This window comes from Melopsittacus undulatus, chromosome 4 (genome assembly GCF_012275295.1).
Source record: "Melopsittacus undulatus isolate bMelUnd1 chromosome 4, bMelUnd1.mat.Z, whole genome shotgun sequence".
NCBI lineage: Eukaryota > Metazoa > Chordata > Aves > Psittaciformes > Psittaculidae > Melopsittacus > Melopsittacus undulatus.
The window spans coordinates 66,569,906-66,588,854 of record NC_047530.1 but is presented as its reverse complement, the minus strand read 5'-3'; the positions used below and the strand labels follow the sequence as shown (position 1 = coordinate 66,588,854).

Genomic DNA, 18,949 nt, shown 5'->3' with positions numbered 1-18,949 from the left:
TACAGTGAGGTTTTAGACAGCTGAAATTAGCGCCGTCTTTCATATAGTGATTTTCGTTGCTATAAGCATCAGTTCTCGTTGTTGAGAAGACAGCCGGTGCAGTACACTGTACTTTTTCTAGACTAGGTAATAACTTGACTGCATTACCCATGCAGCTTTTCAGATCAGGAAAAAATAAATGTCACTTTATATGCTGCTAGGGTTTTCAGCCTGAAACATAAAGGCTCTGTCTACTCCTGCAAATTCTGCCTGGGAATGTTTGCAGGTACGCTTGGATTTGCGAGTTTGAACGCAACCGGTTTGTGCTACAAAATACAGTAACAGGCATTGCATTCATTTTTAGAGTGATACTGTAAATACCTTTCCTGGTTTTACAATTTCTGTGCCTCAACTATAACAAGAATTCTGTTATAACTTTTATATGTAATTTCATCCACTGTGGATTTTTTTACCCTAGTGATAGTTAATTGTGTCAGGAGTAGTATAATGAAAATTAAATCTTACTTGACTTTATATATATGCTGCAATGGATACAAATAATTTCCCTTTCATCCATTCAGTTTGCTGGGTATGCTTATGCTAGGAATTTTACCCTATTTCTATAGTCACAGGTTTTGTTAACACTCTTTTTATTTAATATCTGGGGGGATGCTGATGATTGTGCTTCTCTTCCCAGCTATCCACCCCATTTCTGTTTTCTGGGTGGTTTCTTTTGTTTTGTTTTTTTTTCCCTTTGTATGGGTTACTAATTAAGTACTCTTCAATAATTCATTGACTCTCCTCAGCACTAGAAGTATTGCTGGATTAATAATGATCTCAAAATAGTCGTATAAAATTAATCTTTTAGGACATTTCTCTCCAGCCTAACCTGGGGAATATAGAGGACAGACAGACATAGAAAGCAAAAGGTGTTTCTATAATTTTAAAAGAACTCAGTTCTCCCAACAAGAGGGACATGGACCTGCTTCAGTGAGCCCAGAGGAGAGCCACAAAGATGATCAGTGTGCTGGAGCAGCTCTCATATGAAGATAGGCTGAGAGAGTTGGGACAGTTCACCCCTAAGAAGAGAAGGCTCTGGGAAGACCTTATAGCAGCTTCCGGTACCTCAAGGTGCTGACAGGAAATCCAGAGAGGGACATTTTACAAAGGCATGTGTGCTAGGACAAGGGAGAATGGCTGTAAGCTGAAAGAGGACAGATTTAAATTAGATATCAGGAAGTAGTTCTTTCCTATGAGGATGGTGAGACACCAGAGAAGTTGTAGAGGTCCCATCCCTGCAAGTGTTTAATGCCTGTTTGGATGGGGCTTTGAGCAACAGGGTCTAGTGGAAGGTGTCCCTGCATGTGGCAGAGGGATTGGAACTGGATGAGCTTTAAGGTTCATTCCATTCTGCGATTCTATGATTCAGCTGTTTTATTGTACTCTCACATTTATCAAATTCTGTTTACCATTTAAGTTGTTACAGCTTTTAAAAAGGTTTTGATTCCTCCTCTTTAATTGCCATTAACAATTGGGAGTTAGGTCAGTTTGTGGTCATTGTCAGACGCTGTTCAGTTCTGAGTTATAAATTTATCATTAGTTTCAATGGGAAACGAGAATGACAGCAGTGTTTATGGACCACTGTGTAGGAACATGGATGGTCCCTTATATGTATTCAGGCCTGTGGTGTTAACAGACCTTTAATCATTTCTCTAAAGGAGACAGTAAAAGGCTGGATTGACACAGAAAAATTGATACTTCATATTAGTGATTTATTGTTGTTCACTTCAGTGCATAGTGTTCAATGCTACTGTTTCTATTATCTGTGTATTTCTTCTTTCTCTCCTGTATGTCCTTCTGTATTATTTGGGATATTAAAAAAAAAATGGTAAAAATCAAACTTATGTTTTTGCTGTTTGCTGTGTTTTAGGTAATAAGGGACACCTTAAACACATTAACATACAAAATGGTCCTAATTATCCTGCTTTATATCCCCCTATCCAACTCAGTAATTTAGTGTCATAATAATCTTTGTTTAAATTGTGGTTGGTTAATGTGCTTATACTTAAGAGTGATTTCAACAGTTTTGCCAATGTTCATCGAGTTTTGTGTGTTTGGGTAAGGCTCTCATAAACTGCATTATGCTTGGTAAGACACTGTCTTTATCCCATAGTGTACCTAGTTTCATATGTATGAAGACAAAAAGCATGATTATACCAAATTTTTATGATAATGTAAATAGCAAGTGTGTGAAGAGCAGGGTGACGAAAAGTAGTGCCTTCAGTATACCACATTATAGCAACAGGGGACTTCTAAGAACAGATAGAGGTGGAGACAGTCAGAGTTTGTGTCTGCTGGTGGAGAAACAAGTGTTTCTCAGGTGTAAAAGCCACAAAAGACTTGTTGTGACTTTTAGTCAAAGCTGCTGCTTTTTTAATTTTATTTGTAAATTGATTTGGAGACAAGAAGCAGAGCTCTTTACTTCTACACTAATACATCTGCTGCAGATTTATTTTCTTTACAGAAAAGAGACTACTTGAAATCCATACAAGTAGTTTGTTTTAGGAAAATCTTACAGAATGCAAGAACTTTTTAGTACTCAAAGCCAAAGGAAACCAAATTATAACACATCAAAGTTCAGATTTGGTAATACCCTTCAAGTAAGGTATTTGTTCTAACTGTTCCTGAAGAGAGTGAGCCATAGCTGTTGTTCTTTGGTTGTTCACCCACCCCCCATCCCCCCCCGCATCCTCCTCAAATAGAAACAGCTGTGAATGTGGTCTGAGGGTTTGGATTTGGAGCTTGAGGGAACATTTGAGTTCAGTTGTTCTCCCTCAGGCTTTCCTTGAAAGTGAAACCCTACCATTCTAAGTCCACAGGCTTTTGCCAGCTTACAAGGAGCAAAGAATTATAAAGAAGCATACAGAACATACATGCAGTACTCTGTGCCATTGAAACCTGGAAGCAGACTCAGTGTTCCTTTTTTATCATAATTTGCAATGTACAACTTCTATATTTTGTATTTAGGAGTCTTTATTTCCTAAGAGGACTAAGAAGAAACTTATTTTCTTTAAATGATAGGTGCCTTTATTTTGTGTTGACGGTATCTAGGACTAGAGTTAAATGTGCAAGTTCAGTAAAACATAATAAATCATGAGAGTTGTCTGACTTGTATAAATGACACGCAAAGTGTTATATTTAACCAACTGAATTCAAGTCTTGAAAAACTTGGTGTCTGTCTCCATTTAGAGAAAATTGTTACTTGAGCAATGCTAGAGTGACCTCCAGTGTTCCTTATGCAAGCTGCAAGTAAAAGAGTAACAGGATGTGTTTGTGGGTACCACATGCAGAAAGAGGAGGTTTAAGCACTTTCATATAATAATCTTTGAAGATGAGAAGTGATCAAAAAGTGATTAGGGGAGAATGTTATATAATTTGCTGAGTGCTATTTGAATTCACTATGAAGCTACTGTGCTCCCAAGACAGAAGGTGATCTTAACTACAACAGAAATCACTAAAAATATTCTAAAGAAAGCCTCAACTAAAATAGCATTGCGGTGATAAATTATTGAGATAGGGAAGCTCAATATCTAAAAAAGTAATAAAAACTTAAGATACGGGCCTGAAGTAAAACTCTGAAATTCCTGAAATGTAGTAAGGTCTGCTGCAAGAACTGGAGAGCCTCTGCATGTACAGGTGTTTAATTAATAAAGCACGGACCTACTCTACATAATCTTATTTTAAAGACCTTAAAGCCTGAGATATTTGGCTACCTTAAGGGGCTGAAGCAATGTAAGGGGAGAGAGATAAAATGAAAAATGGTCTTGGGTAGTTCGAGTAGCACAGACCTTCCACAGCATTCAAGTGGCTTTTAGATGCTGCAGCCAGCTGCTCAGGTCATCTTTTACAGACATCAGAGAGGGAGATCCTTGTCCGTGGTGGGTAAGGGTAAGCTCACCTACGTAAGAATGGTGTGAGAAATTCTTCAGAAATACCTCCCAGTAGCCACTGAGCAGCCCTTAAGATGACTAGTTATAAGACTAACAGCCTGCTCAAGCATTTGGTATGTCATAGGCTAAAATTATCTAAGTTTATGCATATATATGGTTAATGTGCATACAGTGATATTGTCAAAGAATTGGTTCATTATCAGAATTCATGTATATAACATTGCTTTATTAATGTATTCTTCTATAGATCTAGAATTTTTGAAAGTGTGGCACCTGTTTTTAAGTGGAAATAAGAATTACAGCTGACAGCCTCCAGGACTGTGGTATTTGGAAAGTTTTCCTAAACTGAAAATGGAAGTATAATACACCTGCTTTGGAAATTAAAACTAAATGAAAACCATCAGTGCCTAGATTCTTCATGGCAGTGCTACAGGTGAAGTAAACAGTAAAAAAAAGCTGTATTATATCTCATGGGCTTTTAATGAAGATGTAACTGGTCCAAAAAGAACACAGGTAACAGATGACATTTCCAACTGGATAAGTGCATTTAGGAAAGTAAACTTATCTCCCAAAAGAATCTTAAAAGTTTTATTTCTTAATTTATTACTTTATTACTTAAAACTAGCAAGAGCTGGACTCTTAACAAAGAAAATAACAAAGAAAATTCTGGTTTAGGACTTAGATAAAATAATGGTACTAGATAGCTTTGCCCATATTTTTTTCAAGTCTAACTTCTGTAAGTGAAGATGGCAGATACTGCAGAATTTTTGTTAAGAATATGGCCAGTTTAACCAACCGGTAGAAGAAATGTGCAAGTTATAATCAGCTTCAAATGTATTCTTCAGCATTAAATAATCTTTATATTGTTACTGTCTTCTTTAAAAATACGGGACTGAGCCCCAAGCATTTCAATGCCTCTGCTTTCTTGCCTTTTTTGACCTCAAGTGCAACTTTCATTCAGTAATGCCTAATCCACCCCTTCTCATACATTTCCTCTGTGGCTTCTTACTTAATCAATCTCTATCAGCTTCACAAATGCGATAATTTCAACATTTATTCCTGATAGAAATATTAATGTGTTGTATCTGTGATTCTTGCAACAGAAAAATTAGCTTAGATTCTGCCTGAGTTAACAAGAAAAACAGCCATGTCTGTGGAACAGTACTTTTGTGCCTATATGTAATTTAAAATATTAAAGTGTAAATTTTACATCTCCCTTGAAGAATGTGACTAAATTAATAAACCTGACACAAATTGTGTATTAAAACATCAGAAAATCTCCCTGTTGATCACTGACTGGCTTAACCACATTTGTGCCTAAACATAAAATCTATTTGTACTATTGGCAGGTTGTGATTATTCTGGGTAAACTACCACTTTAATTCCTACTAAGCCTCAGTGGTAGACTGTAGCAATAAACTGCATAACGCCCATTATGGTGTCAGATCTTCACGCGAACGTGTTCAGGAGACAGCTCTCTTGTTTGCAAACACCCTGCAGAACAAGAGCTGTTTATCACACGGTGTGATAAAAGGAACAAACTCTGTCGAGGAAGCAGCAGGTGGGCGGGCAGCGGGTGCATGCAGAGGGTGAGGCTCCCTCTGTCAACTACCGGCCAAGGTACAAACGGAGAACGAGAGGCAACCCGTCCCCAGCGCGCCACGTGCCCTCACGAGCGCGAGGGAAGGGAGGTGTTCGGGCGCGTGCCCAGCCGTTGGGGCGGGGCCGCGACCGTTGGGGCGGGGCCGCGACCGTTGGCGCAGATTGAGGGGCGGGGCGATGTGAGGTGACTTGGGCTGCGTTCTGTTCCCGTTTAGGGGTAGTGTGGGGAGTAGAGGGTAGGAGGAGGGGTGTTACTTCAATTTCCGGACCACCCTCAGCCCGCGGGGGTTTTCATGCCTACCCCAAGTAATAGGGCAAGAGCATCTGTGTCCTGTGGAGGGCAGAAGGAGCAGAGAGTGGGAGAAGGGAGCGATGGAAACAGCTGGGAATGTTAGAATGCAGGTTGTAACGGGAGTGTGTGTATGGAGCAGGCTGTTGAGGCAGTTCCCTCAATGCAGACACTTACAGGCAAAAAAAGGTATATGAATATCCCTTTTTACTGAAAAGAGAATCTGTCTCAGAGTGGTGTTTCTAGATACAGTGGTAGTGCTCTGGTGTATTACGAATCTGGTTGCTTTTTGCTCAGAGCTGTTCTGGCATTTTAAACTGACTTCTGGCATGAATGGTATGAGCATGTGAAGTAGGTGAAAATGTATTTCGCATAGGGGCTTTGACAGATGTGTTTTAGTGTAGCATCTTCTTTCATCCGTTTTGCTAGCCCACTTGCTGGGGAAATGTATGCACTCACCTCTGCTGCCCTGTTTCTGTCATATCACACACATACCTTTACCAGCAACTGCTTCAGCGAAATTTGAAAGTGCTTTCAGGGTCTTTTGTAACAAAGTGATTATTTTCAGGGCAAGACCCTTCTCAAAACCTGCCTATTCTGCCTGCAGCTCTGAAGTTACTGGAGCTTTGAAGTAATCCTTAATAATCACAAATTGGGGATAAAAATGGAGGGGAAGAAGGGTTGGGAGTTGGGTTTTGAGTCCTTTAGCTGTTAGCTTCTTTTTCTCTGTTGGTTTAAACCTTTTAATATTGCTTAGTGGTTATGCAGTTTGGTTGGTGTATTTTGTTTTAGAAAGTTCAAGAGTAAATTACCTTGGTATGAGAGAATGAAATGACTACCTTGTATAGAGTTCTTGCAGTTTGTCAGAAGAATTGCCAAGTTTATGGCCTGGAAGAAGCTATTGAGTTCTATAAGTACCTGAACAATGATCACCTATTTTGTAAACTTCTTAAATTTAACAGAAAAGGATAGAAATAATTTGAACAAAGGAAAAATAACCTATCTAAAAAGACAGTTTTTAAAATAAATGTAGAACAAGGGAGTTGAGGAAAAAATCCAACAAGTGTTATTTTGTGATTAGTTTAATGTTGTTTTCACACCAAATGACTGGTATTTCTGTGATGAGAGCTATGTTTTTCTGTGCAGATGCCATTGAATTGGATTATCCAGCAAAACACTTCGTGACAGATTAAGAAATTAGTAGTGAAAGATGGGCTAGGTATAGAAATCAAAGGATTAGATTTCTCAAGATGTGAAGTTACAGGTAGTTATGATTAGGTAATAGAGAGCAGATGTTAGAGGCATGGACAAGATTACATGAAGGCTGTTAAGGAAATCTGGAAGACAGCCAAAGTGGAAAAGTATAGTATATAGTAGTTTACAGTATCCTATACCATTAACATATTTTTAGATATTGTGTGTGGAACATTTTAATGGTGCTTAAGAAGTGGTGTTGCAGTGGTATGTGCAGTGGCACTGCATGACTTCAAAACTCCTAATGGCATGTGCCTGCCACTTTCACAGGTGACATTCACAAGTGATCTCTTAAAGCCAAATTTGAGTGGAAAAGCTTTATAGCAACAAATGAATAGGAGGGGTTATTTTTTAAGCTAAAGACAACTTGTGAAATGATTCAGGTGCCAGAGCATACGTGTCTAGAAACATTTCAGATGCATATGGCCTCATAAAGCATCCCCATAGCCAGCCCTGGCATATGTAGTTGAAGTCTATTGGGAAACCTACAGTGCCCTGGGGGCTTGTATTGTGGATACCCTACAGTATCTAAGGTGGTACTGGCAGTTTAGCTTAAACTGAATTCAGAACAAATAACTTTAAATAAAACCATTTTTCACAACTCTCCTTAGTGTACCTGTTAAAATACAGAGAATCTTTGTTCACCACTGTAGTAATTTGCTTAATTTATGAAGCACTTACGTAGTTGCAAAAAATTAATGATTGAAAAAGGTGTAACAGGTTCATAACTCCACTTGTGTATATTCAGTTTTTCAGTTAAGTGAATTTTGTTTTTGTTTATTCGTAACTTTCCAATAACATTTGTGAAGTAAGTAAAACAGCTGAGAAATGCTGAGAAATACTGTAACTGCAGTTAGTTAAGATTTAGACTTGCACTGTATCACAGATTTAATATAATGCCAAGAAAATAAAATCTTTCTTGATTTGGAAGCTTTCTTCTCCAACTACTGCTGTTCATGCTTTCTGAATTCATGAGTTGAAGGTGAGTAAAGAAAGGGTTATGTTTCAAGGTTGAACCCAGAAAAAAAATCTGAGGAATGAATTCTGAATAAAATTATAAGTTTAATATGGCAATAGCAGGTACATTACCCCATATTAAATTATTGCATCTTCTGGGAAAGTGTGCTTAGTTTCTGTGAATAATATTTGATGCTTTTGCAGGGGAACAAAATCTGTAGTATCTTCTGTATACACCTTTGATCTGCCTTTCAAATTTTTCCTTCTATGCTTTAAGTGAGAAAATGCTACTGAAATCTGTTGGCCACTGCATCACAGGGCCTAATGTGATTGATTTCTCCTCTCCCTCATTCCCTCCAGTTATTTCAGTACTCTCTCTTATGCTTGTCCAAGGCTTGTTTTTTAATTCAACTGTGAATAGTCACTGGGGGCCCATTGCTCTGTTAGCTGGTGTCAGATTACCTCAACCTTCATGCTGTATCTGCCCTTTTTACCTCTAAATTAACTAAAAATAGCCAAATTGCTGTGCTTGAAATTTTCCAGAAAGAAAATTCAGCCTGACACATGTACTTTATACGGTTTTTCTGATTGAATGGTTTAGTACCATTAAGATCTTTAGCAGCAGAATGGAGAGTCTCTAGCAGAATAGACAGAAGTATTGAGCAACGTCTGCCTTTTCAGAGTTTCTAGGGTTTTTTTTACGAGTGCTTTTGCATACTACACTTAAGGGTACTCGAATTTGCTATAACTTCACTCATGTCCATTGCTCTAATGGCTGCCCTGGTGGAAAATCTTATAAATTTGGGATTATTTGTCTAGAAATATATTTTGAATGTTTTCTGAAGGTAAATGAAGAAGGTTGTCATGTAAAGCATAGTTTATATGAACTTTTATAATATGTACATTGCAACTATATTTGACCTGGGTTTTACAATAATGGCTTTTGCTTTCCTTCTTCCACTTTTTCCTTTAATGTTTGAACTGAGCTCACTGATTTCTCAGGGGCCTTTGCCCTTGACTTCAATGGCGTATGATGTAAGGTCTAGAAGTTCAGTGCCAAACTGTGTTTGCAAGCCTAGGAAAGAGCTTGGAGTTTCTTTAAGTGGTATTTTCAGTAGCAACTTGTCAGTGCAGACAGGAATTAACAGTTTAGGAGGAGGTCCCAAATGAGTATTGCCCTCCCCATTTTGACTCTCTTCCACCCCTATTTTATTTCTCATAAACTAGGAATGACAGGAACCATTTGCTATCTCACTGTCACTGCCTCTGGAGGCAAACTGCATCAAGAGGAGTTCTTCACGGAGCTGTTTCTAGGATCTCTTGTTAGGTTCTCAATTCAAAAGGTAAGATTGAAGAGGAATGCAGGGAATTTTCCACTTAGTGAAACTACATGAAGCTATGAATGGAACTATAGTTGCTTAATCAAGTAATTAGCTCAAAAGTTTGAGTTAAAAAGCCAATTTTTCTTAACCAACTTTCTAGAAAAAGAACTTTTAAACATTTTTTTAATGTTCTGCATATTTTTAAATCATAGTGGCCTTGTCACTTGAAGTCAGTAATCAAAGTTGTACAATGTGTTTGCCTGTTTTCCAAATATGAAAAAGCATGTTGGAATACTGGAAAAGGAAGTATAAATGTTTCATGAGTGCTGTTATTGTAAAAAAATTAGCTTGCCTCTTGGTACTTTACTTGATTTTGCATCTAATCCAAGTAAGGTATATGTAAATCTACATTTATCGTCTTAATGTTGGAAATACTGAATTACTGCACAAGGAAATTTTACGCAATTACTTAAAGGCACTTGTTTCAGAGCAAGGAGTAATGGAGGGCTGTTACATTTAATATAACACTTGACATATTTAAAAAACTTTATGTGCACATTTTCATTTATGTAAAATCCATTTGGATTCCTTTTGTTAAAGAGAAGAACTATGCTCACAGCTAGTGAAGACCAAAAGGAATCCAACAGTGAAGCATTAGGCCTGGTGGTAGGAATTTAGAAAAAAATGAGTAATGAATTGTTGCTGTTCTCTCCTATTCATAATCAGTTGGTTAATCTTAGGAAGCTAATCCACCTCAAAACAAACTTGGTTGGTTTTGTTTTGTTTTGTTTTCTTGGTTGTTGGTTGTTTGTTTTTATGTGTGTTTTTTTTATATTGGTTGCTTTTCAGCCATGTCCTTTTGAATTGTAATGAGAGCAGATGGCTAAATGGGCAGGAATGTATTTAGTCTTTATTTCTGAAGCTGTTTCACCAGAAATGATGTATCAACTAAGTAGGGCTTTTCTTCTGAGACGCATTTTGATTTGAAACTGGTTGTCTGAGTTGATAGAGGAAATAGAGGGGCATACAGCACCAGGAACCCCACTGGAAGAATTAATCTGCATGTCAGAGGTCTGTCCATGTGTACAGGCATGTCATGGTGGGATTATAGTTTTGCTTAAATACCATTTTTCCTGTTCCCTGTATTTTTGATCACACTTTTGTAGGTGTTAGCTAACTAGCTGCTAGCCGCTAGCTGCAACATCCAAAACAATGCAGTTTGAGAGCCATTTCTTTTGTTTTCTGCATATCTCAGAATAATATATACTCAAGAAGTATCAATTACATTTGTTACCTTTAATTTTGGGTTTGTTTTGTATGTGTCTGTAGCCAACAGGGAAGAAGAATTATAATACTGGGGTCACTGGACAAAAATAATGCAAGCCTTTATATCAATTTGAAAATAGTTACATAAAATTGTATGTCATGGTGACTCATGCTGGGGTAATGCATAGGTATGAAACTATAAAATCAGTTGTCAAGAGTAGCAGCTCTAAGAAAAAAAAGGGAAAACCATGGGTTTTAACTCATTGCAACTAAGGGAGACATTTATTAAGCAAAACAATGTAGTATAATGTTGCAATAGGTAACCCTTAGCAAACAACAGAAAGGGGAAATGAGGAGACTGCATTTAATAAAAATAAAATTTGAAATCCTTTCAGTAGCACTTCATTGGTATTTTTCTTGTCCATTTTTTAAATGAGTTGAACAAATCCTATTTTTAGTGGAAGGTCAACTTGAACTTTATTTAAACAGTCTCTCGTTCTGAATAGAGATAGGAACACTTAAAAAGTGATAACAAAATGAAGGGCTTGGAGCCAGACCTCTTAACCTGTTGTTACCAGCACAGGATAGCTATCCATGTAGGAACTTAATATCACTTAGAGATGTATCCTTGTTCTGTGCTCAAAGTGCCTGTGGTGAAAATAGCACAGAGACTCATGTGAAAGGATTTTATTTTTTCTTTAAGAATTTGAAATGGGTCTAAAGAGTATTTATGAAAACCTTTTAATTTTGAATGAAATGCTGCCATATTATGTCACACCACCACCTTCTTTTGTCTTTTGTGAAGCAAATGCTTTTTCAGTATTTTAAATATTATTACTGCAGTTCTGAGACCAAAAGCTCCAGTGCCTCCAAAAAAGTACCTGGAAGAAGTGTTAAGAAGATAAGATTGGCAAAGTATTTCTAAACCAAGCAGGATAGGTATTGGTTAAAAAGCCGAGTCTGGCACGCTTGTGCAAAGCCAAAAGTTCTGTAACTGTAGGCCATAGAATTCACACCTCTGATGGAACATCTAGAATTCATCAGTGTGTGTATGCATTCAACCAAGGCAGTAATTGTGATAGTATGTTTAAGGGAGAAGAATTCATTAACTGACTTTACTATGAAGAAGTGCTAATATCTGGGTAACTTTGACATGAGTATGGAAGATGAGATTATATTCTTACATTTCTAGTGTAAATTGTATCTGGTAGTCCTCAGCCTGCTTATCAGCCCCAGTGAAGGTGTGAATAAGGTAGTCTAGTGACCAGATGGTTGTATCTCAGCACTCCATCCCTGATTTTGCCACTGGCATTTTGTGTGATCTTAACTAAATAATTTTTTCTCTAGGATTATATTTCCTTATGTGACATTAGAAGATGACCTCTGCCTGAAAAAGTGCTTTGATGGAGTACGCTGTAGGAAAAGTAGAGATGACTATTAAATGAGGAAAAGAGCATGTTATAAGTATTGTCTTAATTTATCTCACTAGACATCAGAAAGTCTGCATGACACAAGTTCATTGAGTTGTAATACTTTCCCCGATCTCAAACTTTTTTCCAGATACCTTAGTTAAATGTTTCCATGTCATTAGGTGAGTTGTAAGCTGTTCCTTGCCATATGGAGTCTCCAGCATCCAGTAAGAGCACGGCTTATACTGTGTTTTTTTCCATGGTAGATTCATTATAAGGAATGACATATGACACTGTTCATCCTGAGAATGATGCTGAAGAACTTGGTGAAAATCTTGTGTCCTTGGGAATTTCAGCTACTTTTCAGAATGTTAAAATTGGCCAGTGGATTGAAAAAGTACTGTAGTAGACACAGAAGCAAGTGAAAGAAATGTAAGAGAAAAAAATTGTGGGTATTTTTTTTTCCCTCTCTCAGTATTAAAAATGATCTTCTGGTTACTTCACTGTGTATCCAAATTCCTAAATGTAAACCCTGTTTAAACAAAGTAGTCTCCAGTGAATGCTAACAGATTTGAATTTTGGTGCCACCTTCAGTTCTCCAGCTCTTTTTTCGTTTGTGAAGTCTATGCATTAACAAACATGTTTCCTGTTACTAGTGAGGTGATAAAATCTGGGGTGATTAGAGTGAACTTGACAGGTTTGTGTAGAAATCTGAATTATCTGGCAGGTCCATTATAGGTTTTCTTTGGTGTTTAATGGGCCACATCCTTCCCAGCTGTCAGAGGTATCTGTCTATACCAGGGCATTATCTGGCCCACAAAATACAGCAAGTCTTCAAGCATAAAACAAAAAAAAAGTCCATGCTGTTGTACTGCGAACAGGACTAGTCTATTTTAGTATTCTGAATGTCTTGGTTTATCAGCTAGATAATTAAAAACACGGTGACTGTTGTGGCTTCTATAAAATGTGATTTGCACTTGGTGTACTGACTCTGTAGCAGTGTTGGGACCAACTACTGAAGCTGTATAATAAATATTGAAATTAAGAACAAATATTAACACATACTCTGTTACATATAGTCAGCAATGTTTCATGTCTTAGAAGTCTTCAGGTGTCCTGCTCATGTGTATCTTGCATAAAAATACTAATTCAGACTGGTTTTTAATATTTTTCTTGTTTTTCTGTTTTTTAGAAGGCAATAGGCCTTTACATTTTATGAAATTGACAGGATAATATATTTTATGTCAGTGTAGTATAATGTATAATAGAAAAAAAAGAACCCAACCCCATAAAGAAAACCAATTTGGTACCAAGTTACTGAGTGAAGGCCTTATGAATCTCTCTGCTGTCCAGCTCAGAAGTCTGACACTGAGTCATTGCCTTAGGACAGAAGCTGGCATACAGTCAAAACGGATGGGAAAACAGTAGCTGTGCTGAAAATTATAAGTACCAAAACTATCAGTAATGACATATTTCATGTCTTGTAATTGCTCACAAGCTTTTAATTTTTTTTTTTTACATATTTGTGCTCTAGTATGTAGCTTTAAGGATGCCCATCCCCCTGCCACCCCTCCAGCAGCCACTGTGTCCTGTCAGTCATCCTGAAATACACTGGAGAGCTTGTCAGGCAGTCCCTTGCAGATGCCTCAGAAGCCAAATAGTGAGGCATAGCCGTTGCATTGTAGTTTGTAACACAAGGAAATTACATAGACAGTTGTTTTAGTGCTGAATATGGACCGTGTATATTCTAGGATAGGTGAGTGATGTGCTATTGGCTTTCTAATGATCTAGCAGCAAATGGATTCTAAAGTTAACGCTTTCTAATTTATGCAGAATATATTTGGCTCTGCTTTCTAATGAGTTTATCTGTGCCTGTATACAGTGTACTTACATATTGTTTAAAAGCTGCAGGTACTGCGTTCACATTGTGTTGCAAATGAATACTGACTTTGTTTTTCTGGTGTCTTTTTTTCTACACCAAAACACTCAGCAGTTTCAGTCTGCTGAAAAGACAGAATTCTCATTATCTTAAAGTTTGTAGCACTTGGTAGGAGTGTGCAAGTGGCTGCTTTTCTGACTGTTCTGAGACACAACTGTATCTTCTGACACGTGCTTAACATCCTAAGTGTTGTAAGAGCTACTGGTCTACAGTGCTGAAATCACCTACTGTAAAGGTTAATATAGCCAAGTGTGGGGTTATAACAGTCTTTTACCAAAATACCTTGAAATGAATATCCCCACTGTTATTAGAGGGCAAATTATACTGGAGTAAACATATGTATTAAAAAAAAAGATGGCATATAATTCTCATTTTCCTGAGGCAAGCACCAAAAAATTTGTCATCTTAATTAAGAAGATCTAGAAGGACACAAATTCACTTTCTAAGTGGAAATATCAGCAGAAACCGCCAAACAATCTTCACTGGGTACATATTTTTCTTAATCATCTGCTACCCTTCCTTTGATTAAAAAAAAAAAATCCTATATAAATACTTACTAGCTAGTATGGTAAATAACAATAAGGAGAGCCTGATAAATTTGAAGTATGCAGTCAGGGTGTCAAGATAATTTAAGAGTTTGTAGCTTTCACTGCATTGGCTTGCAAGCATGTTTTCATATTGGCTGCTTTAAGTTAGTTTCAGGACACATTAACATTTTACAAAAAAAAAAACCAAAAACCCAGAACAACCAAAAAACCCCCAAAACTAAAAAGACTAGAATCAGCAAGTGAGCCCAATCAGCAAGTAAGCCCTTAAGTAGGTTATTTATACCTTAGCATATAATTGAAAATTTCAGAAACAATTACTTTTGCAATTGACTTTCAGTTAACGGTAAGTTATGCCCCTGACCCAAGGCTAAAAAGCTATTGCTTAGTTCAAAAGCCTGTCAAAGTAGAGCTCAAGCAAAGAATAAAAATGCTTATGTTAGATAGTATGCTAAGGTTATAAAACAAACCTCAAAGCTCCCGAAACAACCCCAAAACCCAGAAAGGCGAAAGTCACAGCACATGTACTCACATTTTTCAGATCTGCAGAAGTATAATTGGATTTGTAAAGCTTCACAAGTTTGAGACTGCACAGGATTCTGGAGCACAGTGGTCTCTTAATACAGAAAATTACAACTACATGTTTATCAGACAAATTTGACCAGATCTGATTGCTGTAGCCGACCTGTAGTATAGGAAAGTGTGCTGTGAAAATGGAGAGCAGCTCCTACTGTGAGCAGCGAAGTTTTTATTCCTGAATTTTGAGTAAACTAGCTGCTAATACCCTTCTATGAAGGAACTGAGGGGAAGCCACTGCAAAGTTAAAGCAAAAAAGTAACATGAAAATCATCTAGTGATTTCTTCAAATCTCGGTAGAAGTATTAAGTGCTGTCTCCATCCAGTTCTTACATGTCCCCTTCAACTAATGTATGTCTTGACCAGAAAAAAAAAATGCACAGCACAGTCAATAATCTCTATTTGCATCTGTTGTGATGGATTTCAGAAGTATGTGTGTACTGGGGTGCTTGTGAAAATGTAGAATACTAGGGTTGTGAACCAGCAATGCCATAAAGATTTTTTTTAAAATGTAAATAAAAGGCAGATTCATTGAAATGCTGACCAAAGATTCAGAGAACCAGTGAATTGCAGGTAGTAATAAAAAAAGTCTGTCTTTTCAGGGATGTGAAATTATGTGGTTTGATGCCATTCCAGTGAATCTGGAGTAGAATATCTTTTTTTAATTAAAAGCCTTTTTGGTTCAAGGGTGGACACAGCAGAAGCAGTTTTTCAGAAGTGTGGGTGCTTCTCTGCTGTGTGTTCATAGGCTGTGCCATCATGGTGACAGGTAGGCATAGACATGGTACACTGTTTGCCAACACTGTGAAATTGGCCATATGCTGCTCTTTTGTTATGGGAGAAGTAGTTTAAGAAGCTATTAAATAGCCAATGTGGTTTGGAATTAAAGCTAACAGAAGACCAGGGATGTCAGTGACACACATTTGTGACTTCCAGAGGAAGTTATTAGTGCTGTAGCAAAGGTTACTTTAAGAGGTTAAAAAAGGAGGTCTCATTAATATTTGCTTTCTTTGATTCAAGAAATTGTGTGTAAGTCTGAATGTCAGTGGGAACCTGGCTTCCAGGCCACTGATAGCTGCCTTGCTAGTGAAACAAATGTTGCTGGAAATAACTCTATAGCTGTAGCTATAGGAAAGCCTGAATTTTAGTCAACTTTGCAGGCACACAACCTTTCTGAATGTTCGTTGTTCAATAAAATGATGCAGTTGTCCCTTTGAGATTGTGTTTTGTACTAGAACTTTTGCTCTTGTGGTTTACAGACTGTACTTACATCATTATATATTTAGTGCATTTCCAGAGAATTAGGTGGTTGAGAAATTGGTTTCATGTTTGTTTTTAGTTTCCGTACATGAAGAACCAATGGCTATTAACAGGAAGGATCACACTAAGTAAAAGTAAAAAAAACCACAACTGTTTGTGTGAGCATAGAGTGGGTATGTCTTCGGCCTGAGATGTAAGACTAAGCTCTTGTTGCAGAGCTTAGCTCTGCGCCAAGATGTTAGTATAACTGTGCACAGAATGAAAAAGCAAGGTGGTGGTGTTTTTTCATGATGACCTAAGCTGTAGTTGTAGGAAGCGGGTGATTGGGGATTTGTCTCTTAGTCATTCCTCTACTAAACAGCAGATGGAAAGAGCCTACCTTATTTCTTGCTTTGTTGCATATACAGTGTATTGTTAAGAGTTGATAGCCTGATCAAAAGATACTGGGCTAGATGGACTGTTGGTCTGATTCAGCAGGACATTAATTATGTTGGATGTGCTTGTGGATAGTTTGAATTCATGTCTTCTGTTGCTTGTTGTTATCCTTGGTCTGAAACTCTGAAAACATTAGTTAAGCAAAGTTTGGAAACAAAGTACTTTGCCTTCTGGGGGCATGCCCAGACCTACCAGCCTTTACAGCTTTGCTGTGTTTTCAGCTTGTTTTTATCTGAGCTCAGTGAGTATTTTTCCTTGAGTAAAGCAGAACCAGCAGAAGGTACCCAGTCATCCATCTCCAAGAAGTTTGTAACAGTTACAATGTGGCTTTGTGAATAAGAGGTGTGGTCTGTACACTTGCATAGCTACAACTTCATCATACATAACAATTTGAGCTAGAAGAAGGGCTGTAGTCCTTTTCCTGACTAGGGGCCACCACTTGTTTCTGAAATAATGATGAGAAGGTTCAGTTCCCTTCAAACAGAGGGGTAAGTTAAACTGGAATATTTCAAAATCATGGGAGTATCCTACCTACTGATTCATTGGGCAGAAAGAGAACCGCTGACACTGGTGATCTGGGGAGTCTCAAGCTTTATTTCCTTGGAGTTTTGTACAACTATCTAAAAGTTAAATGCGTAAAATAGGGCCAAATAATTTGCATTGGCATTTCTGTAGTTCTCTTTCTGTTATTAATGTCCATGGAAGGAAAAGTATAATTCTGGTCAGTCTGACTTCAAGTTTTTGTTCTCTTTATCTTTTGACTACAAATTAAAACTGAAATATCAGTTCTTTATGCTATATGCTATCACTTCACTGTATGCAGCTTGAATCTGTCAACTTAAGGGTGCCACTACTATAGTTAGTAATAAAAGAATAAACTTGGCACTTGTATAACCTTTACTAAGAATACTAAACCACTGAATTACCTTTAACTTTAATTCTTTAGTAACTGCTCTTATTATCTTTGCTTGCAAGTGAAATGTGGAATGAATATTCTGTGATAAACAAACCGGATCTATTTCTACACAACTTGCTATAGAAACCCTAAAGCTACTGTCCCGTATTAAACCAATGCTAGGTTCACTGGAAGGTGACAATATATATCTTTAGCCTCCACAATTGCAGTACCTTATTACTTTATTATACAGCAGCAATGGTTGTGATAAGTCCTGCTTAGAAAGGACAGATATACATTGTATCTGAAGTCTTTACTGGCTAAAAGGCCTCTGCAGAGCTATGTTTTGTGGGAAGTTAAGTTACTGGAAAATTTAAAATGTCTTTTATTTTGGGGACAATAATCAGTTGCATTTCTACTAGAGCACAGTTATAACTCTGTTGGCACACACACACTGCACTGCGGCTAAAGGCCTGAACCGCGGCTCAGTGAACTCAGTGAAAAGCCTTAAATTAACATCAGTGGACTTTGGATCAAGGTCCTAATAAATGATTTATTCACTTGAAAGACCCCACTTAGCTTTACTTTCATCTTATTGACTTCAGTAATAGGCATTCTTGACACTTGGAAATTATTTGTTATTGCAGGGTATAAAATAACTAAATGCTTCACTTTCTCCTGCTATTGTCAGGACTTTTAAGGGCTGCTGTATTTTTGTTCTTAAAGAGTTTATTATGACCATTGCAATTTGGAATTGATAAGATACAGGTATTGTGCATATAGCATTAATGATTTTAATTCAATAATGTAATATATAATTTGGCTTTAAAGCTCCTTTTTATTTACTAGTAGAGAACTTATATTCAAAGATCTTCTAATGCAATTAGCTGTATGTATTTTTTTAATAAATGGTAAATTCTCTGGAACAGAAGACAAGGAATTATATGTACTTTAAATCTGTAATTTTACAGTTTATGGAGGTATCTGCATATATTTTCACAATTTAGAAATGAGGAATCTGAAAAATAATCACTTGAAATTCTAACCCTGTTCTGGAACCATCTCTACTCTGACTGTACAGAGGCAGTGAGACTTGTGGTTGTGGCTAATAGTTGCTTATTGCTTTTTTTTTTTTGTACATAGGTGAAATGTCAACAAAAGTGCCAAACATTAAACTGAAAATTGATCCTCGGGATCTGCAGATCCAGACCTTTACAGTGGAGAAATTATTGGAACCATTGATAATTCAGGTATTTTAGTATTGCAAATAA

The 18,949-nt window shown here is 37.2% G+C and overlaps 1 protein-coding gene across 2 annotated transcripts in view; it reads left to right on the top strand.

Annotated features, from left to right (window-relative positions):
- Positions 1 to 18,821: 18,821 nt before the first annotated feature.
- Positions 18,822 to 18,949, top strand: part of CTNNA3 (catenin alpha 3) — a 467,065-nt gene continuing 466,937 nt past the window's right edge. The window contains exon 1 of one of the 2 annotated variants that reach the window (XM_031053362.2): positions 18,822 to 18,928. In XM_031053362.2, coding sequence (XP_030909222.2) covers positions 18,827 to 18,928 — 102 coding nt within the window. In that variant the 5' untranslated portion in view covers positions 18,822 to 18,826. The remainder of the gene's footprint in view (positions 18,929 to 18,949) is intronic. The other variant, XM_031053363.2, reaches the window with a different exon arrangement.